Source organism: Capra hircus, chromosome 29 (assembly GCF_001704415.2).
Source record: "Capra hircus breed San Clemente chromosome 29, ASM170441v1, whole genome shotgun sequence".
NCBI lineage: Eukaryota > Metazoa > Chordata > Mammalia > Artiodactyla > Bovidae > Capra > Capra hircus.
The window spans coordinates 901437-928913 of record NC_030836.1 but is presented as its reverse complement, the minus strand read 5'-3'; the positions used below and the strand labels follow the sequence as shown (position 1 = coordinate 928913).

The following is a 27477-nucleotide window of genomic DNA, read 5'->3' as shown; positions in this document are numbered from 1 at the left end:
CAGGCTAGAATACAGGAGTGGGTTGCCATTTCCTTCTCCAGGGGATCTTCCTGACCCAGGGATCAAACCAATGTCTCCTACATTGGCAGGTGGATTCTTTACCACTGAACCACCTCACTCAGAGTTGCTAGGTCATGGAATATGCACAAGGTCAGCTTTAGCAGGTACTGTCAAGCTCTCTTCCTGTTTGAGTCAGTTCACAGCCCTACAAGTAGTGTATGAGTATTCTCCTCTTCTGTATTCTTTCCAACAGTTTTTAACTGTTATTGGCCTTAATTTTATGGTCAGTGGGTGCATGCATGCATGCTAAGTCGCTTCAGTCGTGTCTGACTCTTTGTGACCCCATGGACTGTAACCCAGCAGGCTCCTCTGTCCATGGGATTCTCCAGGCAAGAATACTGCAGTGGGTTGCCATGCCCTCCTCCGGGGGATCTTCCTGACCCAGGGATTGAATCGGGGTCTCTATCTCCTGCATTTGACAGGCAGGTTCTTTACCACTAACGCCACCTGGGAAGCCCCTGGTCAGTGGATAGTAACATCTTATTGTGACTTTAATTCTTATTTCCTGGAGACTAATGAGGTGAGTGCCTTTTTATAAATTTATTGACTATTTTGATATTTGATATCTATTTGATTTGCTTGTCTAATTTTCGATTGAATTGTCTTATTGATTTATGGGAGTTCTTTGTATATTCTAGATTTAAACCCTTTGGTGGTTACAGGTTATAGGGATTGCAAATATCTTCTCCCATTCATACTTGCCTTCTCACTTAAAAGAATGTTTTGATAACCAGAAGTTCCTAATTTTAATGTGTTCATACTTATAAATATTTTTCTTTATGCTTGATATTTTGGGTGTCTTATTTACAACTTTTGCCTGTCCCAAAGTTATAAAAATAGTATCTATGTTATCGTTTAGAAGCTTTGGCTCTCTCTGTCTCTCTTTTTTTTTTTTTACTTAAGTATAGACCTGGAATCAATTTTTGCATATGGTGCAAGGAACAACCTCAGTCCCATTTCCCATGGAAATATTCAATTTGATTTATATATGCTTTCCAATTCTATAGATTCTTTTGGATTTTCTCTACTTAGAATCAAAATTCCCTGGTGGCTTGGACGGTAAAGAATCCACCTGCAATGCAGGAGACCTGCGTTCGATCCCTGGGTGAGGAAGATCCCCTGGAGGAGGGCATGGCAACCCACTCCAATATTCCTGCCTAGAGAATCCTCATGGACAAAGGAGCCTGGCAGGCTACAGTCCATAGGAATGCAAAGAGTCAGCCACAACTGAGTGACTAAGCACAGTGTTTCCCAGTTCTATAGATTCTTTTGGATTTTCTATGCTCAGAATCAAAATAATGATAGCTAGACTTCCTACTTTCAGAGAAGGCAATGGCACCCCACTCCAGTACTCTTGCCTGGAAAATCCCATGGATGGAGGAGCCTGGTAGGCTGCAGTCCATGGGGTCGCTAAAAGTCGGACACGACTGAGCGACTTCACTTTCACTTTTCACTTTCATGCATTGGAGAAGGAAATGGCAACTCACTCCAGTGTTCTTGCCTGGAGCATCCCAGGGATGGAGGAGCCTGGTGGGCTGCTGTCTATGGGGTTGCACAGAGTTGGACACGACTGAAGCCGACTTAGCAGCAGCAGCAGCAGACTTCTTACTTTCAAATATTTATACCTGTTTTTTCTTTTTCTTGCCTTATTGTACACAAGGACCTCTAGTAAATGTAAAGCAGTAGAAGTGATATGGCCAGCATCTTTCTCTCATTTTCAGTGGCAAAGGGAAAACATTCAATATGCCACCGTTGTGCATAATATTTGCTGTAAATATTTTACAGGTTTCTTATTAAAAGATTAGGAAGTTCCTTTTATTCCTAGGTTGCTAAATTTGTTTTCACAAGTTAGTATTGAATTTATCAATTGCTTTTTCCTGTGCTGTTGAAATGACCATATAATTTCTCCTTTGATCTGTTAATGTGGCATTTTTTTTTTCATGTTAGATTGTTAACCCAACCTTGGAATTCTTAGAATAAACCACATTCAATCACTGGATTTGATCTGTTCATATTGGTTTAGAGTTTTGCTTTATGTTCATGAGAGACATTAGCCTGTAATGTTTCACTGTTATCCTTGTCAAGCTTTGGTACCCAATTAAGCTGTCCTGGTAAAACAGGTGGGAAAGGTTTTAAATTCTGCATTCCCTGTTCTCTTTCCTGTGTTGTTTTCTGTGTATAAAGAGCCTTGAGGAAGTGGCCTCATACTGTAAGTTAAATTTTTTTTTTCTGTTCTTGAATTTTCATTTGAATTTTTTTTTTAGTTTCCAGTTCTTTGCTAAAATATTCTACCTTGTGATTTGATTTATTGAACATAATCACATATTTTAAAGATACGTAGGTTTTTTATCTGAGAAACTAGTAATGCTCTTGCAGTTACCTTCACTTGTATTCAAAGTATATTATGTAATTTTTCACTGCCTGTCCATGATATACCAATATTGGGTACAAGTGATAAAAATAAACAACAATAACAACAACAAAAAACAGAAAATGTTTGAGCTGGTTGAGGCATGCCATGAACACTTCTCTGCCTTTCTGAAATCTGTCAGCTGCTTTGGGAGAGGCTGGTAGTAAAATTTAAGCTGTTGTGGAAAAGGAAGACTTAAAACCATCAACTCTGGAAGTTTTCGAGATCTCAACCAGTTCATCCTAAAGGAGATCAGTCCTGAGTGTTCATTGGAAGAACTGATGTTGAAGCTGAAACTCCAGTACTTTGGCCACCTGATGCGAAAAGCTGACTCATTTGAGAAGACTCTGATGCTAGAAAGACTGAAGGCATGAGGAGAAGGGGACGACAGAGGATGAGATGGTTGGATCGCGTCACCAACTCAATGGACATGGGTTTGGGTGGACTCCAGGAGTTGGTGATGGACAGGGAGGCCTGGCATGCTGTGGTTCATGGGGTTGCAAAGAGTCGGACACAACTGAGCCACTGTTTCATCTCAACATAAAATGTCAAAATTATCTGAACAGAATAAAATTCCAGAACAATAAAGTAAATAAACTTCCTCACTGAAGCTAAGGGAACCTCCAAGAGGACTTAGCAAGTTCTGTATCAACAAAACTTCTCTCTTTAAGGACTCCAAAGTAAACACATACTCCAACCCAGCAAGAGGGGGGAAAAAAGTGATAAATTGCTAAAGCCTTCATTGCAACTTACTTCAGTATTCTTGCCTGAAAAAATTCCCTGGACAGAAGAGCTACAGACCATGGGGTTGCGAAGAGTCGGACATGACCGAGCATGCATGTGATGTGACTTCACTGTTCTAATATCAGGTGACTTTAGGATGATTAGTTTCTGCTTCAATATCACCTCATCAGAAACACCTGAGGAACAGTAGCACCTCCCTCATCATATTCTATTTTTTTTGTTTTATCCATAGCACTTAATTATAACATTTTGTTTGCCTCCTTCCTCTAGAAATTAAGCTCCATTAAAGTAGGATTTTTTCTATTTTTGTTTGCTGTTTTAACCCTAGCGCCTAAAATAATGTCTGGCACTAGTAGGCACAAAAAAGACATGCAAGAGCGTCTATTGTATAACTTAATGAACGCTGGATTTCTTTCCACCTCTAAAATTCTGCATTGTTACTTGAGGAGCTCATGACTACAGAGTCATCCAGCAAAGAAAATTCTCTACTGTTGTAGGTCTGGGCACAGGGAACTTTGGCTGTGATGGCAGCTCTGGAGGCTCCTGAAAGACATGGCCCAGACTGCCATTCTGAGTCCAGTGACTTCCACCCACTGTTGCATTCTTTATTCCGCATCGGTGCTTTTCCTGCTCGGACCACCAATGACATCCTCGTTGTTAATTAAATAGACAGTTTAAAGAACTCATCTTCCTTAGTCTTTTTCTCTTGATATCACGTTCTCTGACTTCTAAGACACTATTCTCCGCTGATTGTCCCGTTGCCTTTCCGATCACTCTTTCCCAGTCTGCTTCCAAGGTTCTCCCTCGGTATACCTGTCCCTCAACCACTAGTGTTTATCATTCACTCAGTCACTGATGGAGTGAACATGTATTGAGCACTCACTACATGGCAGGTTCTGTTCTAAACACTCATTGATGAGACAGACAAGTCTACAGTCTGGTGAAAAAAGAGGGGAACTCCATCAGTGGGTGAATGGATAAACAAAGAGTGGTGTGTATACACAGTGGAATAGTATTCAGTCGTGAAAAGGAGAGAAGTGCTGATACATGCTGTAACGTGGATGAACCTGGATAATATCATGCTACCTGAAGGAAACCAGGCACAAAAGGTTATATATTGCATAAAAATGCCCATAACAGGTAAATTGATTAAAACAGATTGCAGGTTGGTGGTTGCCAGGAGTATAAGAGGATGGGAAAGCCAGGGAGCAAGGCTTGATGGGTACAGCTTCCTTTGGGGATGATGAAAATGCTTTGAAACTAGATAGAGTTGTGGTTTTAATACACTGTGACTATACTAAATCCACACTAAATTGTTCATTTTGAGATGGTTAGTCTTACTTTATATAAATTTTACCTCAAAAAAGAGGGAATAGTTAATGACTAGAAACAAAAAATCAAAAAGTTATAAATACTATAAAAATTGATGAAAAGATAGCAAATGATGTGATAGGAAGTGATGACAGTGTGGGGGAAGACTTTAGGTTAAGTGGCTAGGAAAATGGTTACTGAGAAGGGAACATTTAGGTTGAAACTTAAATAACAAAAAAGGATCCAGCCTTACAAAAATCTGGAAGTAGAGAGTTTTGGGCAGATGGAATGACCGGGTCAAATCTGTTTGGCAAAACAAAGTTTATTAAGTTTGAGAACCAGAAAAGGGGAAGTGTGTGGTCTGGAGCTAAGAAGTGTGTAATGAAATAGGGACAGAGAGATAGGCAGGAGAACTCCAGGTCTGTAGAGACAGTGGCCATAGGAAGCAATTGGGAGTTTATTTTAAAGCAGTGGGAAACCATGAGAACGTTGCAAATGGTAGAGAATATAATCTGCTTTTAAATTTTTTTGAAGATCCGTTTGACTGCCAAATAAATTATAGATGGGCAGAGGCAGAAGTGGAGAGAGCAACTGTCAGGCGACTTCAGTAGTCGAAGCAAGAGATGGTACTGCTGGCTTGGTGACAGTGGAGGCAGAGCCAGGAGTGCTGGGTCCAGGAAATATTTTGGAGAGCAAATGAGACTTGACAGTGGATTGGCGGTGGAAAGAAAAGACTCAGAGATGACTCGAAGGATCTCTGCTTGAGTCTCAGGTACATAGTAGCACCAGTCTCTGATGTGGAAGACTAGGAAGGAGCAGTGTTAGTAGAGAAAATTCATTAATTCCAGGTTAGACATTTAAACTGAAGTGTTTACTAAACGTGCAATTTAAGCAGTAGGATATATGAATCTGGTGTTCAAGGAATAGACCAGAGCTGGAAATTAAAAAGGGGCATTTTAATCAGCACGAGGCTGATACTTAAATCTGTCAGACTAGATGATAATACTTAGAAGAGTGGAAGTGGAGATGCTGTCCCAAGACAAAGCCTTGGACCATAATGTTTAGTGCTCCAGGGGGAATCTTCAAAGAAGGAGGAACATCTGGTGGTGAAAGAGGTGGAGTGGGACCCAAGGGGTGAAGTTTATTTATAGAAGCAAGGTCATTGAGAAGGTAAGAAGGAATAAAATCTACAGTGTGGGTAGAAGGAAGGGTCTCTGAAACAGTGTGGCCTAAAATACGGCCCTAAGTGCGAGTGGCACGGAGGGATGAAGGTCCTGAGAAACAGGCAAGGCTGCGTGGCCGTGATTAAGAAAGTGAGCACACTAGGGAAGTGCAGAACAGCCAGGCAGTGCTAACTAACCATGTGAATTTGTGCTCATGAATTTTAAGTGATGCTAGTCCCTGTGTGATGTAATTTCCCCTCCATTCACTTGCCCAGCATTCAACCGCTCAGGTACATGCTTGGTGCAAGCAGTTTTAATTAGGCCTGAAGTTTTACCATGTGTCTAGCATGGAGCTAGAATAAAGGGAGGGACAAGTTGCTGAATGGCTGTCATGATGGATATGGAATGTGAGCAGAGTTAGAAAAGAGAGATATGAGAGAGTGAGAATACCAGACTAAGTCAGTTGGAAGCATACTCGGTGGGTTACATAAAATCTCTATTAGTAAGTAATGCAGTTATCACTGATGACAGTGTCAAGAATGTGACCGTGGGAGTGGATGCCTAAACTGAAGTGTTCCCCAAGATTCCAGTTTTCCATTTCTTCCTCTTCTTTTATTTTCAGGTCTTGGATGATTTCAATCAGAGTCACAGCTTTAATTATTACCTATAACTTCCAAATACACCGCTCTGGTCCACACCTGTCTTCTGAAATCAGGACTGATATATCCCACTGTCTACTTGACAATCTGTGTCCCAAGTCACCTCTAACTCAGCATTATTCAGAGTTGAATATATTCCTTCATTAATATATTAATTCAAAAAGTTATTGAAAGCATACCTGTGCTAGAATCTGGGAGATCAAAAGTAACTAAGACATTACCCTCAATGGGCCTCTTTTACTGTCTTTCCTTTGTCCCTCCATAACTAGCATTGATGTCATCCAGTCACTCGAGGCAGAATCTAGGAACTGATCGGTCTGAAGTCAGGTTTCCTAGAACCTGAGATGAAGATTCTTGTAAAAGTGGTTTACTAAGGGAGTATTCTCAGTTGAAGGAATGAGGGAAGCAGGCTAGGGGAGGGGAAGAAGGCTATATAAGGATGAGATCTTAATTAGAGATTAGTTTAGTCTGGTCTCACCAGGAGCTTGGAACATGGCTTGTACAAAAGAGTTGGTTCCCCTGGAGATAAGAAGTTTGGCCAGTGTGGGTTTGTTTGTTTTCTATTGAAGTATATTGATTTACAGTGTTTCCAGTGAACCGCAGAGTAATTCAGTTATATATGCATGTCTATTTTTTTTAGATTCTTTTCCATTATAGGTTATTACAAGATATTGAATATAGTTCCCTGTGCTAAACAGTAGGTCGTTGTTGTTTATTTTGTACAAGTAGTCTGTATCTGTTAATCCCAAATTCCCAATTTATCCCTCCCCCACTTTCCTCTTTGATAACCATAAGTTTGTTTTCTATGTCTGTGAGTCTATTTCTGCTCTGAGTGAATTCATTTATGTCATTTTTTTAAAGATTTCAGTAATAAGTGACATATAACATCTGTCTTTGTCTGACTTACATCACTTAGTATGATAATCTCTAGATCCATCCATGTTGCTACAGATTGAATTATTTCATTCTTTTTTATGCCTGAGTAGTATTCCGTTGCGTGTGTTATGTGTGTATGTATGTAGATACATGACACATATTCTTTATCTATTCATTACTTAGGTTGCTTCTATGTATTGACTGTTATAAACTGTTATAGTGCTGCTATAAACACTGGGGTGCATATGTCTTTATAAATTAGAGTTTTCATCTTTTCCAGATATATGTCCAAGAATGGGACTGCTAGATCAGATAGTAACCCTGCTTTTAGTTTTTTAAGGAACCTCAATACTATTCTCCACAATGGCTGCGCCGTTACATTCCCACCAACAGTGTAGGACGGTTCCCTTTTCTCCACACCCTCTCCAGCATTTATTATTTGTAGACTTTTTGTTGATGGCCATTATGACCTGTGTGAGGTAGTACCTCACTGTAGTTTTGATTTGCATTTCTCTAATAATTAGCAGTGCAGTCTATGGGGTCACAAAAAGATCTACATGACCTAACAACTAAACAACAACAAATAATTAGCTATATTGAGCATCTCTTCGTGTGCTTGTGACCATCTGTATGTCTTCTTTGGAGAAAAGTCTATCTAGGTCTTCTACTCATTTTTTGCTTTGATTTTTTGTTTGTTTTGTCATTGAGCTGTATAAGTAGTTTGGATATTTTAGAAATTAGGGCTTTGTTGGTCACATTGCTTGCAAATATCTTCCCCCATTCTGTAGGCTGTATTTCCGTTTTCTTCATTGTTTCCTTTCCTGAGAAAGCTTTTAAGGTTTATTAGGTCCCACTTATTTATTTTTTCTTTTGTTCCATTGCTTTAGGAGATATATCCAAAAAGATATTGTTGCAATTTATTTCGTAGAGTATTCTGCCTATGTTTTCCTATAGGAGTTTTATAGTATCTGGTTTTACATTTAGATCTTTAAACCATTTTTAATTTTTGTATATAGTGATAGAGAATCTTCTAATTTCAGTCTTTTACCTATAGCTGTCTAGTTTTCCTAGCATCATGAAGAGGCTATCTTTTATCCATTGTATATTATTGCCTCCTTTGTCATAGATTAACTGATCATAAATGTATGGATTTATTTCTGGGCTTTCTATCGTTCCATTGATTTATGTGTCTGTCTTTGTGCCAGTACCATACTGCCTTAATTACGGTAGCTTCATAGGGAGTATGATTCCTCCAGCCCCATTCTTCTTTCTCAAGATTGTTTTGGCTATTTGGAGACTTTTGTGTTTCCATGCAAATTTTAAAAATTCTTTGTTCTAGTTATGTCAAAAACACTATTAGTAACTTGATAGGAATTGCATTGAATTGGTAGATTGCCTTGGGTAGTATGGTAATTTTAACAATGTTCATTCTTCCAATCTAAGAACATGGTATATCTCTCCATCTGTTTGTGTGATCTTCAATTCTTTCATTATTGTCTTATAGTTTTTGGAGTCTAGTTCTTTTGCCTCCTTAGGCAGGTTTATTCCTAGGTAGTTTATTCTTTTTGATGTGATAGTAAATATGATTATTTCCTTAATTTTTTCTTATATTTCATTGTTAATACATAGAAATGCAACAGATTTCTGTATATTAATTTCATATCCTAAAACCTTATGAAATTCATTAATGAGCTCTAGTCTACTGGTAGCATCTGAAGGATTTCCTATGTATAGTGTCATGTCATCTACAAACAGTGACAGTTTTACTTCTTTCCAATTTGGAATCTTTTATTTCTTTTTTTTTTTTTTTTTTGTCTCATTGCTGTGGCTAGGACTTCTAAAACCATGTTGCATAAATGTGACAAGAGTGAACATCCTTGTCTTGTTCCTGATCTTACAGGGAATGCTTCCAGCTTCTCAGCATTTAGTATGATGTTAGCTGGGGGGTTGTCATGTATGCCCCTTATGACATTTAGGTTTCTTTCACTTTCTGGAGACTTTTTATCATAGATGAATGTTGAATTTTATCAAAAGCTCCTTCTGCATCTATTGGGATGATCATATGGTTTTTATTCTTCAATTTGTTAATGTGGTAAATCACATTGGTTGATTTGAATGTATTGAAAAATTCTTGTATCCCTGGTATGAATCTTACTTGATGGTGGAATATTGCTGGAGTTGGTTTGCTAGTGTTTTGTTGAGGATTTTTGCATATAAGTTCATCAGTGATATTGGCCTGTAGTTTTGTTTTTTTTCTGTGATATCTTTGTCTGGTTTTGGTATCAGGGTGATGGTGGCCTCATAGAATGAGTTCAGAAGTGTTCCTTCCTCTGTAATTTTTGGGGAACAGTTTCAGAAGGATAGGTCTTAATTCTTCCCTAAATGTTTGGTAGAATTTACCGGTGAAGCCATTTGGTCCTGGACTTTGATTTATTGGAAGCTTTAAAATTACTGATTTAATTTCAGTACTTGTAATTGGTCTATTCGTGTCTTCTGTTTCTTCCTCATTCAGTCTTGAGAGATGGTACCTTTCTAAGAATTTTTTCTAGGTTTTCCATTTTATTGGCATATAATTGCTTGTTAATAGTCTCTTATGGTTCTTTGTATTTTTGTGGTATTGTTTGTATCTTTTTCTTTTTCATTTCTAAGAGTTGGGCTCTTTCTTTTTTTCTGTTGATGAGTCTGGCTATAAAGTTTATTAATTATATTTTTTCAAAGAACCGGATTTTATCTTCATTGATCTTTTCTGTTGTTTTTTAGCCTCTATTTCATTTAATTCTGCTCTGATCTTGATGATTTCTTTCCTTATTCTAACTTTTACTTTGTTCTTCTTTCTCTAGCTGCTTTTGGTGTAAGGTTGAGTTGCTTATTTCTGAGGCAAGGTTGTATTGCTGTAAAAGTCCCTGTTAGAACTGTTTTTGCTGCATCCCATAAGTTTTTGGATTGTCACGTTTGCATTTTCATTTGTCTCTAGTATTTTTTGATTTCCTCTGATTTCTTCAGTGGTTGTTGAATAGCCTATTGTTTAGCCTGTACATTTTTGTGTTTGTTGCAAATTTTTTCTTATAGTTATTTCTAGTCTTATAGTGTTGTGATCAGAAAAGATGCATGACATGATTTCAGTTTTCTTAAATTTATCAAGCTTCTTTTTCAGCCTAGCATGTGATCTGTCCTGGAGAATGTTCCATGTGTACTTCAAGAGAATCTGTATTCTGCTGCTTTTGGAAGGAATGTCCAAAAATATCAGTTGAGTTCATGTGGTCTAATGTGGTATGTAAGACCTGTGTTTATTGATTTTATGTATGGACAATTTGTCCATTGAGGTAAGTGGGGTGTTAAAGTGCCCCACTATTATTGTCAGTTCAGTTGAGTCCAGTCGCTCAGTCGTGTCTGACTCTTTGCAGCCCCATGAACTGCAGCACACCAGGCCTCCCTGTCCATCACCAACTCCCGGAGTCCTCCCAAACCCAGGTCCATTGAGTCGGTGATGCCATCCAACTACCTCACCCTCTGTTGTCCCTTTCTCCTCCTGCCCTCAATCTTTCCCAGCATCAGGGCCTTTTCAAATGAGTCACCTCTTCACATCAGGTGGCCAAAGTATTGGAGTTTCACCTTCAGCATCAGTCCTTCCAATGAATACCCAGGACTGATCTCCTTTAGGATGGACTGGTTGGATCTCCTTGCAGTCCAAGGCACTCTCAAGAGTCTTCTCCAATGCCACAGTTCAAAAGCGTCAATTCTTTGGTGCTCAGCTTATGTTACAGTCCAACTCCCACATCCATACATGACTACTGGAAAAATCTTAGCCTTGACTAGATGGACCTTTGTTGGCAAAGTAATGGCTCTGCTTTTGAATATGCTATCTAGGTTGGTCATAACTCTCCTTCCAAGGAGTAAGCATCTTTTAATTTCATGGCTGCAATCACCATCTACAGTGATTCTGGAGCCCAAAAAAATAAAGTCAGCCACTGTTTCCACTGTTTCCCCATCTATTTCCCATGAAGTGATGGGACCGGATGCCATGATCTTAGTTTTCTGAATGTTGAGCTTTAAGCCAATTTTTTCACTCTCCTCTTTCACTTTCATCAAGAGGCTCTTTAGTTCTTCACGTTCTGCCATAAGGGTGGTGTCATCTGCATATCTGAGGTTATTGATATTTCTCCCGGCAGTCTTGATTCCAGCTTGTGCTTCTTCCAACCCAGCATTTCTCATGATGTACTCTGCATATACGTTAAATAAGCAGGCTGACAATATACAGCCTTGACATACTCCTTTTCCTACTTGGAACCAGTCTGTTGTTCCATGTCCAGTTCTAACTGTTGCTTCCTGACATGCATACAGGTTTCTTAAGAGGCAGGTCAGGTGGCCTGGTATTCCCACCTCTTTCAGAATTTTCCAGAGTTTGTTGTGATCTGCATAGTGCCAGGTTTTGGCATAGTCACTAAAGCAGAAATAGATGTTTTTCTGGAACTCTCTTGCTTTTTCAGTGATTCAGCAGATGTTGGCAATTTGATCTCTGGTTCCTCTGCCTTTTCTAAAACCAGCTTGAACATCTGCAAGTTCACGTATTGCTGAGGCCTGGCGTGGAGAATTTTGAGCAGTAGTTTGAGCATTCTTTGGCATTGCCTTTCTTTGGGATTGAAATGAAAACTCACCTTTTCCAGTCCTGTGGCCACTGCTGAGTTTTCAAAATTTGCTGACATATTGAATATAGCGCTTTCACGTCATCATCTTTCAGGATTTGAAACAGCTCAACTGGAATTCCATCACCTCCACTAGCTTTGTTTGTAGTGATGCTTCATAAGGCCCATTTGACTTCACATTCCAGGATGTCTGGCTCTAGGTGAGTGTGAGTTATCACACCATCATAATTATCTGGGTTGTGAATATCTTTTTTGTACAGTCCTTCTGTGTATTCTGGCCACCTCTTCTTAATCTCTTCTGCTTCTGTTAGGTCCATACCATTTCTGTCCTTTATCGAGCCCATCTTTGCATGAAATGTTCCCTTGATATCTCTAATTTTCTTGGAGATCTCTAGTCTTTCCCATTCTATTGTTTTCCTCTATTTCTTTGCACTGATCACTGAGGAAGGCTTTCTTATCTCTCCTTGCTATTCTTTGGAACTCTGCATTCAAATGGGTATATCTTTCCTTTTCTCCTTTGCTTTTCATTTCCCTTCTTTTCACAGCAATTTGTAAGGCCTCCTCAGATAGCCATTTTGCTTTTTCGCATTTCTTTTTCTTGGGGATTGTCTTGATTCCTATCTCCTGTACAATGTCACAAACCTCCGTCCATAGTTCATCAGGCACTCTGTCTATCATATCTAGTCCCTTAAATCTATTTCTCATTTCCACTGTATAGTTATAACGGATTTGATTTAGGTCATACCTGAATGGTCTAGTGGTTTTCCCTACTTTCTTCAATTTAAGTCTGAATCTGACAATAAGGAGTTCATGATCTGAGCCACAGTCAGCTCCCGGTCTTGTTTATGCTGACTGTATAGAGCTTCTCTATCTTTGGCTGCAAAGAATATAATCAATATGATTTCAGTGTTGCCTATCTGGTGATGTCCATGTATAGAGTTTGCTTTTGTGTTGTTGGAAGATTGTATTACTGTCAATTTCTCCTTTTATGTCTGTTGGCATCTGCCTTATATATTGAGATGCTTCTATGTTGGGTGCATATGTATTAACAGTTGTTATATCTTCTTCTTTGATTGATCCTTTAATCATTATGTAGTATCCTTGCCTCTTGTAACAGTCTTTATTTTAAAGTCTATTTTGTCTGATATAAGTATTGCAAGTCTGTCTTTCTTTTGAGTTCCTTTTGCATAGAATCTTTTTCCATCCCCCCCACTTTTAGTTTGTATGTGTCTCCAGATCTGAAATGGGTCTCTTATAGGAAGCAATATGCCAGTCTTTTGATCTTGGATCTTTTGATCCATTCAGACAGTCTGTGTGTTTTGGTTGGAGCATTTAGTTCATTTATATTTAAGGTGATTATTGATATGTGTGTACTCAATGCCATTTTGTTAGTTGTTTTGGATTTATTTTTGTAGGTCTTTTATTTCCTTTATTTTTTATGATTTGATCACTATCTTTACTGTTATGACCAGATTCCTTTTTCTTTTTTGTGTGTATTAGCATATTTTGTGTGTATATCTAATTGTTCTGTGTATCTCTTAACTGTTTATTGTAGAAATACATGATTTTACTACTTTTGTCCTTTAACCTCCCTGCTAGCTTTGTGTGTGGATGATTTCCTACCTTTATTTTATGTTTTCCTTTACTAGAGAGATTTTTCCTCCCATAATTTTCTTGTTTCTAGTTGTGGCCTTTTTCGCCTAAAGAAGTTCCTTTAATATTTGTAAAGCTGCTTTGGTGGTGCTGAATTCTCTTAGCCTCTGTTTGTCTACAGAGTTTTTTATCTCTCCATCAAATCTGAATGAGAGCCTTGCTGGGCAGAATGTTCTTGGTTGTAGGCTTTTCCCTTTCATCACTTTAAATATTATCTTGCCACTCCCTTCTGAACTGCAGAGTTTGTGCTGCAAAAATCAGCTCATAGCCTCTTGGCAATTCCCTTGCATTTTATTTCTTGCTTTTCCCTTACTGATTTTAGTGTTCTCTCGGTAATTTTTTCATTTTGATTACTGTGTGTCTTCGTGTGTTGCTCTGTGGGTTAATCCTGTTTGGGAGTCTCTGTACTTCCTGGACATGGGTAGCTATTTCCTTTCCCAGGTTTGGGAGGTTTTCAGCTATTATCTCCAGATATCTTCTTGGGTCCCTTTTGTCTCTTCTCCTCCTGGGACTTCTTTAATGCAAATATTAGTGTACTTGATATTGTCCCAGAAGTCTGTTACACTGTCCTCATTTCTTTTAATTCTGTTTTCTGTTCAACAGCAGTGATTTCCATTACTCTGTCTTCTAGCTCAGTGATCCATTCTTTTGAATCATTTTTATTCTGTTATTGATTGCTTGTAGTGTATTTTTTCATTTGAGTTGTTGTATTACTCATCTCTGCTTGGTTGTTACTTATAGCTTCTAACTCTTAATTTCTAATTTCTCACTCTGTGCATCCATGCTTCTCCAGAGTTCTTTGAGTATCTTTATGATCATTACTCTGAACTCTTTCTTGGGTAGATTGCCTATCTCCACATCACTTAGCTCTTCTTATAAAGATGTATCTTATTCCTTCATTTGGAATGTACTCCTCCGCCAGCTCATTTTGTCTAAGTTGCTATTTGTATTTTAATACATACAGCAGATCAGTTAACATTGCTTGACCTTGGAGAAGGCATCGTATTGCCCCAAGCAGTGCACTCCCCTGTTGTCACCCAAGCTAGAGGTTCCCCCTGAGAGGGCTGCTTGGGTCCAGCAGGGTGTGTGGGTGTCCAGGAAGCTTGGTCGGTCCCTAGTCTGGATGGTTGCCAGACCCTGTCTTGTGCAGACTTTGCTGGCTGCTGTTCAGTGGGGCATGGTGATGAAGTGCCTGGTTATGGAATCCTAAGGAGGCTGGGGCTAGTGCCGGCTCACTGGTGGGCAGGATCAGGGTCCCAAAGACTAAGGCTTTTGCCCACTCACTGGCAGGTAAAGCCAGATCCTGGCATTAGTGCCTGCCTACTGTCAGGCAGACCTGGTTCCTGGAGTCTGGATGCAGGGCCCAGGGATCCCAGAGCTCATTTCAGATCATTGTCGGGGAGGCAGTTCATGATACCGTTGAGTATGGGGACTAAGGTGTCTGGAGGTTGTGTTAGCCTGCTAGTGGTCAGGGCCAGGGCCAGCTAGTCTCAAGAAGGTCTGGCGTGCCTTACAAGATTATAGTTTTCTTGCTTCTGGTGTCTGCTCCCTGGTGGATGAGGCTGGTCTAGAGGTTTGTGCAGGCTGTCTAAAAAGAGAGGCTGATGCCTGCCCACTGGTAGGTAGAGCTGGGTCCTGGCCCTCTGGTGGTCCAGGCCCTGTCTAGGTGTATCCACAGGGGGCTGTGTGCCCTTTAGCCTTTAGGAAGCTTGTCTGCTGATGGGGAGGGCTGTGTTTCCCCCACTTAGTTATTTTGCCTGAAGTGTCCCAGCACTGTCACATGCAGGCTGTTAGGTGGGGCCAGGTCTTGGCGCTGATGATCCAAGATGCCAGCTGCCAAGAGCGTTCGTGCAGTTGAATATTCCCCAATATGTCTGACACTGGTGTCTTTGTCCCCAGGGTGAGCTGCAGCCATTCCCTGCCTCTCCAGGAGACTCTCCAAGGCCACCAGGTAGATCTGCCCCAGTTCAGTTCAGTTCAGTCGCTCAGTCGTGTCCGACTCTTTGTGACCCCATGAATCGCAGCACGCCAGGCCTCCCTGTCCATCACCAAACCCAGAGTTCATTCAGATTCATGTCCATCAAGTCAGTGATGCCATCCCGCCATCTCATTCTCGGTTGTCCCCTTCTCCTCCTGCCTGCAATCCCTCCTAGCATCAGAGTCTTTTCCAATGAGTCAGCTCTTCCCATGAGGTGGCCAAAGTACTGGAGTTTCAGCTTTAGCATCATTCCTTCCAAAGAAACCCCAGGGTTGATCTCTTTCAGAATGGACTGGTTGGATCTCCTTGCAGTCCAAGGCATCTCAAGAGTCTTCTCCAACACCACAGTTCAAAAGCATCAATTCTTCAGCGCTCAGCTTTCTTCACAGTCCAACTCTCACATCCATACATGACTACTGGAAAAACCATAGCCTTGACTAGGTGGACCTTAGTCAGCAAACTAATGTCTCTGCTTTTCAATATGCTATCTGGGTTGGTCATAACTTTTCTTCCAAGGAGTAAGCATCTTTTAATTTCATGGCTGCAGTCACCAACTGCAGTGATTTTGGAGCCCAAAAAACTAAAGTCTGACACTGTTTCCACTGTTTCCCCATCTATTTCCCATGAAGTGATGGGACCGGATGCCATGATCTTCGTTTTCTGAATGTTGAGCTTTAAGCCAACTTTTTCACTCTCCTCTTTTACTTTCATCAAGAGGCTTTTTAGTTTCTCTTCACTTTCTGCCATAAGGGTGGTGTCATCTGCATATCTGAGGTTATTGATATTTCTCCTGGAAATCTTGATTCCAGTGTGTGTTTCTTCCAGTCCAGCATTTCTCATGGTGTACTCTGCATATATGAGTTAAATAAGCAGGCTGACAATATACAGCCTTGACGTACTCCTTTTCCTATTTGGAACCAGTCCGTTGTTCCATGTCCAGTTCTAACTGTTGCTTCCTGACCTGCATACAGATTTCTCAAGAGGCAAGTCAGGTGGTTTGGTATTCCATCTCTTTCAGAATTTTCCAGAGTTTGTTGTGATCTGCATAGTGCCAGGCTTTGGCATAGTCACTAAAGCAGAAATAGATGTTTTTCTGGACCTCTCTTGCTTTTTCCATGATCCAGCGGATGTTGGCAATTTGATCTCTGGTTCCTCTGCCTTTTCTAAAACCAGCTTGAACATCAGGAAGTTAGGCTCCTATCAAATTACTGCTCTTGCCTTGGGTCCTCTTATACATGAGATTTTGTGTGAGCCCTTTAAGAGTGAAGTCTTTTTCCCCTAGTCCTGTGGGGCTCCTGCAATTAAGCCCTGATGGCCTTCAAAGCCAAATGCTCTGGAGGCTCCTCTTCCCAGTGCTGTAACCTGTGCTGGGGAGCTCGGTGTGGCGCTCAGGACTCTGCTGTGGGAGAACCTCTACAGTTTAATTATTCTCCCATGTGTGAGCCGCCTCCCTAGGGGGTGTGAGATTTCACCATATCATGGATCCACTCTTCCTACTTGTCTTATTGTGGTTCCTTCTTCTGTCGTTCATTGTAGATCTTTCCTGATAGATTCCAGTCTTTTTCTATGATAGTTGCTCTGCAGACAGTTGTGATTCTGATATGCCTGTGAGAGGAGGTGAGCTCAGGGCCTGTCTACTCCACCATCTTCCCCGCTGGTGTTTTGTATCCCCATGTCAATCAGTCACTGCCCCTGAGAAGAGGGGGGGTTGCAACTTCCCAGGTGAGGCAGGAGGCTCCAGTTCAGCCACGGGCAGATCTTCAGAGAAGGGGCCACCTGTGAGCTGTTAGCAGCCAAAACCCAGGGCAGCTGGGAGATAGATGTGCAGCCTGGTGATGGGGTCTGGGTAGACATGGGCAGCATCCATTATGGTCCCCTGCTTGAACCACTCAGATCCATGTTCTCTTCACATTGTTCATTCCATTCAGGCCTAGCTTCTCCAAGATTCTGACTGGTCATAATTTCTGGGAAAACTTACAGGAGGAGGGTCAGTGGAATAACCAGTAGCCCTTGATGCCATCTCTAGGACTTAACTGACACTCATAGTCTCCTCACCCTCTCTAGATTCCCTTCCCCCTCAACCTACACGCCTGTTGGTCCAGATGGCTGGCCTTGTGGGGTAAGCCCCTGGTTCCTATGCCCTTAGCAGGATGTGGTTTGGCACCTGTACTTAAAACTAGACATTAAAGCACTGAAAGAGCCCCTCCATGGATTACCTGAGTCCCAGACGTAGTCTTCACTGCCCCCGTGTAGTGACGGTCTCAGCCCTGATGATGCTCGGGGTCAGGTGCCTCTGCCGGTATCACACCTCTTTTCTGTGCCTCCAACCTGTCAGCATGAAGAGTCCTGTGACTAGATGCTGCCAAAGCTTTAAGTTTGGGAGACTCCACGGTCTCACTTGGTGAGAGGCTTTCCTTCTCTGACACCGAAGATCTGTAGACCAAGAGAGCCTAAAGACAGAGAGAGAAGGTACAAATTCTCCAAGAGGGTGAACAGAGCATGAAGCCGTTCCTACGTCCTCCTTCTGTTCCCAGATCACTGTTACAAACGCAGTAGCCTGTGACAGCCATTGGTTTAAAGTCCACACCATGTCCTGAAGAATGGCTGCCATGCTCATAGGATATGGTTGACACGCTAACGCCTCAGCTATGCCTTGAGGAAGCCTGTCAGGTTAGCACCCTCTGAAGACAAATATGCCATATGTGGTGGAACCAATGGACACCTGATCATGTCCTCACTGCCATACTTCTCTGCTGTAAAGTAGGTTTGTTTATTATTAGTCAGGATCTCAGGTCGATCAATCAGTTACTCTGTGAGCCCTTAGACAGTGGTGCTGGCCAAGGCCTGCGGGCAGGAGATGCAGACTGTAGGATACACATCAGTTCCATTAAGGATGGCTTATTGCCCTTTGTGCCCTTTCCAAGGATTGAGGGACCACCAAGAGTCTGGTTGATCTCCTTGAGGGATGGTGCTATCTCAGGAGCTCAGCTTTGGTCTCTATTGCAAGCAGATCAGACATTCAACAGGAATAGTAGCTAGAAGAACCTGGGTAAAGGGAGACAGTGTTAGTGGACCCATGCATAATTCTATTGGAATAGCCAAATCAGAGGCTAGGTCAAGTCATCCTGTCTGCGTCTTAGATGCTCTGTCTCAACCAAGGCTCATGAGCATGACAGGAACTGTCTTGCAAATAGTATACAATGTTCTGCTGCAGATGGCCTGGCTGAAGGGATTGTAATACAGCTTCCCCTTTGAAACTTGCCAGAGGCTTCACAAAGCGCCTACCACCGTTTTTCTCTACCACAACTTCTAGTATGAAATCTGCTAAGCCATTTCACCCAAGTAGCAAGACAGCTTGTGCCCCACTCCCAGCTGACTGCAGAGCCCTTTCTTGCTCTGGGCCCTTCTTAAAAACAAACAAAACAGCCTTCTGTGTCACATAATAAATGATTCAGTTTATTCCTCCCCAGAGTGGAAGATGCTGCCTCCAAAACTTGAAGAGACCTGCCAAGCTTTATGCTTCTTTCATACTGATAAGAAGTACAAGGTACATTAATTTGTCCTTAAAAGATGTCCTGACATGCTCCATATCTCCAGACACCTACAAACAGAGTGTCAAGCCCTGAATTGCTTCTGGGGTTTCCCTCTTAACTCTCTGAAGTACCTCTGTCTTTCCAAGCCTTCAGCATGCTGACCGATTCTTGCTCATGTCTTAGCATGATGCTTGTGTTACTGTATCTGCGTCTTTGGAAAGTGCAGCTGATCCAGGCTCCTCCAGAGTATGTTATGACAGCACCATTAGCATAAAACATCATGCTGGGGTGAGAACGTGGATGTTGTCTGTCCCAGAAGAATGCCAGCTACTTCTGACCTTCCTCCTTACTGAGTATTAAAAAGAATGTATTTGCCAGATCAACAGCAGTGTCCCACGCCCCACAGACTGTCATATTCTCTTTGAGTGAAGAAGTGGTACCTGGCCCGGCAGCTGCGCTGGGGCTGCCCCATGAGTTGGCTGCACGCCACCGTCCTCCGCCCCAGTCCGTACGCCTCTGCCAGAGACCAGGCTTGGGGACTGTGTTCCGATCGTGGATTCTTCTTAGGCTTTATAAAAATCCCATTCTTCTAATAAAACAAAAGTTGAAGAAGAGTCTGGGGGTGCTGCAGAACTAAAAAACAAAAGTAAAAATTTCCCCAACTTATTTTTTTTAATTAACCTAAAACATTAATTTTGAACAAAGCACTGTAAAATTATCTATCATTGCTCTTTATTCCTCAGTCACACATTGTGTGTGTGTGTGTGTAAATAAGCACTAGACAGATCACAGGTAACTAAGCACTTCCACACCACATGAAGGGTGCAACCCGGCACTCATCACTGAGGTGATCTCAGCTGCAACTGGACAGACCCTCCTACCAAACATCATGCTTTTATCCCGCCTCATCTGGCTAACTGCATGCAGCCATTAGCCCCCTTTTTAAGCCAGTTTTTAAATTTGTTCCTTGAGGACTTCATTAGCAGTGACTACATTACACTGGTGTAGAGAGTTCAGCTTAAGATATATTTTTCATTAAGAGCTGCAGCGTTTGGCAGCTTGTCAGGGGTGACGCATGCCAAGAATCACGAAGCTTGTAAAAGCCCTTGTGTTACTCATCTAACTTTCTCTTCTCTCTTTAGTCTCCCCCAGATACATCCTTCCCGGCTTCTCTGGCTACACAGCATTTCCTTCTGGAGGAGGAGAAGCGAGCAAAAGAACTTGAAAAACTTCTCAATACACATATTGATGAACTGCAAAGACACACAGAATTTACTCTTAATAAATACACCAAGCTAAAACACAGTAGACACATATGAGCTTTTAAACGTTTTTATTTGCTTCCCCCACCCCAGGAAAACAAAGCTCTGGCAAAATATTTACACAGCTGATTAATGAAACTGAGAAATTTTGTTCTGTTTTCTTGAGTAAATCATTTCTGTAAGGCAGCTAGAAAATAGTAAGTATTTTGTTTGATAAAGCTCTTTGTATTTCTGTATTAACATAATAAATTGTTTAGCTACAAAGTTACCGTAAAATAAACATGACTACTCCAAAAGAGACTTGTTCCCTCCAGTCTAAGGAATTGTTTGGAATTAAATATTGCAGCTTTTCCCCACTTTAATGTGTACGGGAACCCATTTCCTCTGTAACAACACATGATGAGGGAAAGGGCTGCATGATATTCTAAGAATAAACACAGGAAGTGCAGCTCCATTGTACTAGGTTTGAAAATTCAAGGATTTTTTTAAATGAAAAATATTAAGTATTTTAAACTATGTAAATATCCTAAAATTTCTTTTAGAAAAAAACATAGAGCTTACTGTTTCTGCATTCATCTTTGTAATGTCTTTCTGTTTTAACGCAAAAAGATGTGGCACATACTGTCTGCATGCTTAAAACATGTGCCAAAGATTAATGCTTCATGTACTAATTACTTCATGGACATAAAATAGAAAGCATCACTGTTACTTTCTCCTTTGTAATACCTCTGTTTTAAATATAATAAAGAAATGAGACATTCTTTGGACTTAAAATGCAAATGCCAAGTCTGTATAGAAGAGTAATAGCATGGTAGCGAACAATAAAACTCAAGTTACAAATAAACAAGAGTGATAATTCATTTTTCTTTCTTTAAAAATGACGTTTATATAAAGATTATGAAAAATCCCTGTGTCATTATTCCAGGTAAGCCCTACAGCTTGTATAGTGTTATTTTTCTCTTTGAGGAAACTGAATCTCCACATGCAGAGAGATAAGTCACGATGTCCTTTAGATGAGTGTCATTGCCATGGGAAATGAAGAGCCCTGTTCACTTCAGTGACACAGCCACGTGGATTTGTAGAGCTCTTGATATTTGCAAAAAGGCTTCACAGAGAATTATTTATTTCTACCCAGGACAAGCCTGGGAAGTCAGCAAGGCTAGTATCCTTGTTCCTAGGACTCAAGCTGTTAAGTACTTACTAGAATCATGGTGAGTAAGAGAGAAATGCCAGCCTCTGACTACCGGCTCTGGCTTTTACCACTTTCCAGCACTGCCTCTTGTGAGCACGCAAGTGGTGAGTAGCACTGTGTCCACGGAAACCACGTTTCGTGACAGAACATCGGTGGGTACAAAGTTTCACATGAGGAAAACAACCCAAGTTATCATTCCTTAAACTACTTAGTTGATTTCTATCCTGGACACAAAGGATATTTTTCAGTGTTATCTTTAGAAGATGGGAAACATTATCTTTAGAAGATGCAAGAAAATTTGTGTTTAGGAAAAGAACAGTCCATGGACAAATTCTAAAACCTTTATATCCCTAATGCAAATACAAACAATGCAAAAATTTAAAACATGCTACGTCTGAATGCACTTCATTCTCTTCAGGGTTAACATGTGATTGGAAACTGCATGTGGAAACAAAGATCTGGATGACGATTATCTTAAAATCTAACCAAGTCAAGGGGCTTCCAGTGGGGCTCAGTGATAAAAAATCTGCCTGCAGTGCAGGAGTCTCAGGATTTGATCCCTGGGTTGAAAAGATCCCCTGGAGAAGGAAATGGCAACCTGCTCCAGCATTCTTGCCTGGGAAGCCCCATGGACAGAGGAGCCCACAGTCTAGGGGGTCACAAGAGAGTTGGACATGACTGAGTGCGTGCGCGCACACACACACACGCACACGCACACGCACACACACCAGAGTCAAGAGAGCGTGAACATGGACTATGTCCAGGACTGACAGTACACTTGCCTCTCCGGATCATTTTGTCAAGTCCACAAGCAAACTTCTTTCTTTGCCTTTGTTTTTTGTTTGTTTTTTATTGGAGTGCAGTTGCTTTACAAAGCAAGCTTCTTTTAAATCACTATTTCAGCTTTCCTCTTCATACTCAGTTTCTTAAAACAGTGGTTTCAACATTCAAAAGAAATTATAGGCTGAGGCCCAACACATATATGGTTGAGATAAAAAGCAAGCAGCTCTGGTTGAACATTGAAAGGAGAGGAGTGAGGCCTGCCTGCTGCTCCTCCCCTCCTCCTCCCTCTCCCCCTCCTCTTCCCCTCCCCCCTCGCCAGATCCAGGAGGCCACAATTGCCCCAGGTGTTGCTGTGGGAGGGAGTGAACAAAAAGCAGAGGTCCTGTTATTACATCAGCAAAGAGTGGTTATAACCTCCTTTGTACGACACTGACAAAATTCTGTAAAGCAATTATCCTTCAATTAAAAAATAAATTTAAAAACTAAAAAAAGGAAAAGGCTAAACCAATATAAAAAAAAAGTCTATTTAGCCCATGATTGAGCTACAACATGATGGAGGGAGGAGGAGGAGGGCCACAGGCCGTCTGAGGAAGACTCATCAGGCCGTCTAATGCTGGGAATCACCTCCAAAGAGGAGGTGGAACTTGAGTTAACTTTGGCCTGGTAATGATCCAAATATATATTTTTACATCTTAAGTGATTGTGCATACGTCTTCAGTCACATCAGACTCTTTGTGACCCCAGGGACTGTAGCCCGTCAGGCTCCTCTGTCCATGGGATTCTCCAGGCAAGGATACTGGAGTGGGTTGCCATTTCCTTCTCCAGGGGATCTTTCCGACCCAGGAACCAAACCCATGTCTCCTGCATTGCAGGTGGATTCTTTACCACTGAGCCACCTGGGAAGCCCTTATTTTTAATTATCCAAGAGCAAACTGGTTTGAGAATTGAGCAAATTTGAGGGAGTGAGGGCTGCTGGGAAAACAGATAACACCCATGTTTCCGTTACCATGATAGCCAACTCTGGATCATGTCTGCAGCACTGCTCTGGCTCAGCGGAGGACAGTCCTGAGACGCTGCCGGCCGCTGTGGGAGAGCGTCTCTCGGCATCTCGCTCCCCAAACAGAGGCCTGCCCTGCGGTGGGTTTGTCTGGATCCCTGCGCTGTCTCAGCCATGGTTAACTTGACTCCGTGCTGTGGGGTTATCCTCTTCCCATCCCATTTGCTCAGGGAATGTACAATTTCTCCTTACACGTGTGCCTCCAGTCTCTCCAACTGGCCTGAAAGCCCCTGGAAAAGAGGAGCATTAGGGCTTCTCTCAGAGAAGGCAGTGGCACCCCACTCCAGTACTCTTGCCTGGAAAATCCCATGGACGGAGGAGCCTGGTAGGCTGCAGTCCGTGGGGTTGCTAACGACTGAGTGACTTCACTTTCACTTTCACTTTCATGCATTGGAAAAGGAAATGGCAACCCACTCCAGTGTTCTTGCCTGGAGAATCCCGGGGACGGCGGAGCCTGGTGGGCTGCTGTCTATGGGGTCGCGCAGAGTCAGACACGACTGAAGCGACTTAGCAGCAGCAGCAGCAGCAGGGCTTCTCTGCCTCCTCGGTGCACCCAGCACAGGTCTTGGTCATGGCAGGTATTTGAGAAGTAGTGATTAATGGGTGCAATGAATCCAGACATGGGAACGCAAAGGCAAAAAGCGGAGGAAGTTTGAGGCAGTTTAGATACAAGACAAACTCCTAGCCACGTCAGACTGCCAGCTACAGAAAAGAGCACAACACTGTGAATTTGTCTGAATGTTGGTGGGTGTGGGAGATTTGACTCATGTCCACCCTCACACAGGACCAGCTGAGCGTCTACATACTCCTTTTACATGTCTTAACTAATGTCTAATAGGAGTCCAATGAAGAACAAAAGGAACCATTAGAATCCCAGGAATGCAGTAGTTAATGTGAGAGGGATTTGGGCCCAGTGAGCACCTGAAACTGTCTCACTCTCTAACCTGTAGCCTGGAGCATCACCCAGAGCTGAACCCTAAAGGATAAACCATTCCAAACTGATGAAAGGCTCTTCCACAGAGAGGATGCACTGTGGCCTAAGGATGGTAATGGATGGACGATGGGCTGAGGGAAAAGCCTGAGGAAATGTGAACTTCAGGGACTCCCAAGGCAGGCGTGAGGCAGAAGCACTGGCCTGAGTCACAGAAACCCAGTGAGCAGTGTTGAGAGGCTCCCCACCACACATCACCATCCTCCAACACGAGTCAAGAGGGGTCGCAGCGGCTCATACAGCTCAGCAACAACAACAAACCACAAACAGCCCCATCAAAAACAAACAGAAGACCTAAACAGAATTTCTCCAAAGAAGACATACAAATGACCAACAGGCACGTGAAAAGATGCTCAACATCACAGATTATTAGAGAAATGCAAATCAAAACCACGATGAGGTACCACCTCACACCTGTCAGAATGGCCATCATTTAAAAATCTACAAATAATAAATACTGGAGAAGCTATGGAGAAGCAGAAAACCTCCTACACTGTTAGTGGGAGGGTAAATTGGTGCAGCCACTATACAGAAAAGTATGGAGGTTCCTTAAAAAACGAAAAATAGAGTTATCATATGATTCAGCAGTCTTACTCCTGGGCATATATACAGAAAAGACAAGACAAAAACTCTTAATTCAGAAAGATATACGCACCCCAGTGTTCATAGCAGCCCTGTAATAGCAAAGACATGGAAGCTACCTAAATGTTCATCAAAAATGAATGGGCCAAAAGATGTGTTTTATACACACACACACACACACACACACACACACACAATGGAATACTATTCAGGCATAAAAAAAGAAAGAATGCCATTTGCAGTGACATGGTTGAACCTAGAGACTATCATACCAAGTGAAGTAAGTCAGAGAAAGACAAATACTGTATCATTTTTATGTGGAACCTAAAAATATGGTACAAATGAACTTATTTACAAAACAAAAAAGGCTCACAGACATGGAAAACAAACACATGCTTACCATAAGGGGAAGGCAGTGGAGGGATACATTAGTTTGGGATTAACAGATACCCACTACTATAAATAAACAGGAACCGACTGTATATCATAGGGAGCCGAGTTCAATATCTTGTAATAACCTAGAGAAGAATCTGAAACTGAGGTAACACTGAAAATCAGCTGTGTGTGTGCGTGTCTGCTCAGTCACTCAGCTGGGTCTGACTCTCTGTGACCCAAGGGGCTGCAGCCCACCAAAATCAACTGTACTTCACTAAAAACAGAATTTGACCTCGTAAAAAGAGAGGGGTCATAGTCACAGTCCTGTGGCGAGGAGAAACATGAGTCAGGGCCAATCAGGCAATTACTGTTACGGTGAGCAACAATCTCATTGCAGAGCAGAACTGCCTGGTAACCTGGAAGAGCAGGCCTCAGACAGCAACGGTTTCAGCAGGACCGAGTATAGAACAAAGAACATGCTTCTAACCACCTAGCCGGCCCCACGAGCAGACTAGAAATTCTTAGGTCTTAGTGAAGAGGAACTAAAAAGCCTCTTGATGAAAGTAAAAGAGGAGACTGAAAAAGTTGGCTTAAAGCTCAACATTCAGAAAACGAAGATCATGGCATCTGGTCCCATCACTTCATGGGAAATAGATGGGGAAACAGTGGAAACGGTGTCAGACTTTATCTTTTTGGGCTCCAAAATCACTGCAGATGGTGACTGCAGCCATGAAATTAAAAGACACTTACTCCTTGAACGAAAAGTTATGACCAACCTAGATAGCATATTCAAAAGCAGAGACATTACTTTGCCAACAAAGGTCCGTTTAGTCAAGGCTATGGTTTTTCCAGGGTTATGTATGGATGTGAGAGTTGGACTGTGAAGAAAGCTGAGTGCTGAAGAATTGATGCTTTTGAACTGTGGTGTTGGAGAAGACTCTTGAGAGTCCCTTGGACTGCAAGGAGATCCAACCATTCCACTCTAAAGGAGATCAGTCCTGGGTGTTCTTTGGAAGGAATGATGATGAAGCTGAAACTCCAGTACTTTGGCCACCTCATGCGAAGAGTGAGTCATTGGAAGAGACTCTGATGCTGGGAGGAATAGAGGGCAGGAGGAAAAGGGGACGACAGAGGATGAGATGGCTGGATAGCATCACCGACTCAATGGACGTGAGTTTCAGTGAACTCCAGGAGATAGTGATGGACAAGGAGGCCTGGCGTGCTGCTATTCATGGGGTCGCAAAGAGTCAAACACGACTGAGTGAACTGAACTGAACAGAACTGAAAGGGTCCCGGGACGTTTGGCCAGGTTAGATGTGCTGGACACAGGGGATTCGCCATGCCACAACCTCATGACCTTAACGAACCTTCCATTTCCTTTCCTATAGAACAGGCATCATACTACCACCTGTGTCAGAGAACTGTTATGAGAATTCTTAAAGAAGGCTGGTAGCACAGAGTTTGGAAGAGTATTAGTCAGTTAGTCGTGTACAACTCTCTGCGACCCCATGGACTGTAGCCCTCCAGGCTCCTCTGTCCATGGGATCCTCCAGGCTACAAGGGTGAGTACTCAGTAAATGCTCAGTTCAGTTCAGTCCAGTCACTCAGTTGTGTCCGACTCTTTGTGACCCCATGAGTCGCAGCACGACAGGCCTCCCTGTCCATCACCAACTCCCGAAGTTCACTCAGACTCATGTCCATCGAGTCAGTGATGCCATTCAGCCATTTCATCCTCTGTCGTCCCCTTCTCCTCCTGCCCCCAATCCCTCCCAGCATCAGAGTCTTTTCCAATGAGTCAATTCTTCACATGAGGTGGCCGAAGTACTGGAGTTTCAGCTTTAGCATCATTCCTTCCAAAGAAATCCCAGGGCTGATCTCCTTCAGAATGTATTGGTTGGATCTCGTTGCAGTCCAAGGGACTCTCAAGAGTCTTCTCCAACACCACAGTTCAAAAGCATCAATTCTTTGGCACTCAGCCTTCTTCACAGTCCAAATCTCACATCCATACATGACCACAGGAAAAACCACAGCCTTGACCAGACGGACTTTAGTTGGCAAAGTAATGTCTCTGCTTTTGAATATGCTATCTAGGTTGGTCATAACTTTTCTTCCAGGGAGTAAGCGTCTTTTAATTTCATGGCTGCAGTCACCATCTGCAGTGATTTTGGAGCCCAAAAAATAAAGTCTGACACTGTTTCCACTGTT

The 27477-nt window shown here is 42.1% G+C and overlaps 1 protein-coding gene across 3 annotated transcripts in view; it reads left to right on the top strand.

Moving 5' to 3' along the window:
- DEUP1 (deuterosome assembly protein 1) overlaps positions 1-21136 on the top strand; it is a 125654-nt gene extending 104518 nt beyond the window's left edge. For all 3 annotated transcript variants that reach the window (XM_018043565.1, XM_018043566.1, XM_018043563.1), the window contains one exon: positions 20173-21136. In XM_018043565.1, the coding sequence (XP_017899054.1) occupies positions 20173-20349 (177 nt within the window). In that variant the 3' untranslated portion in view covers positions 20350-21136. The remainder of the gene's footprint in view (positions 1-20172) is intronic.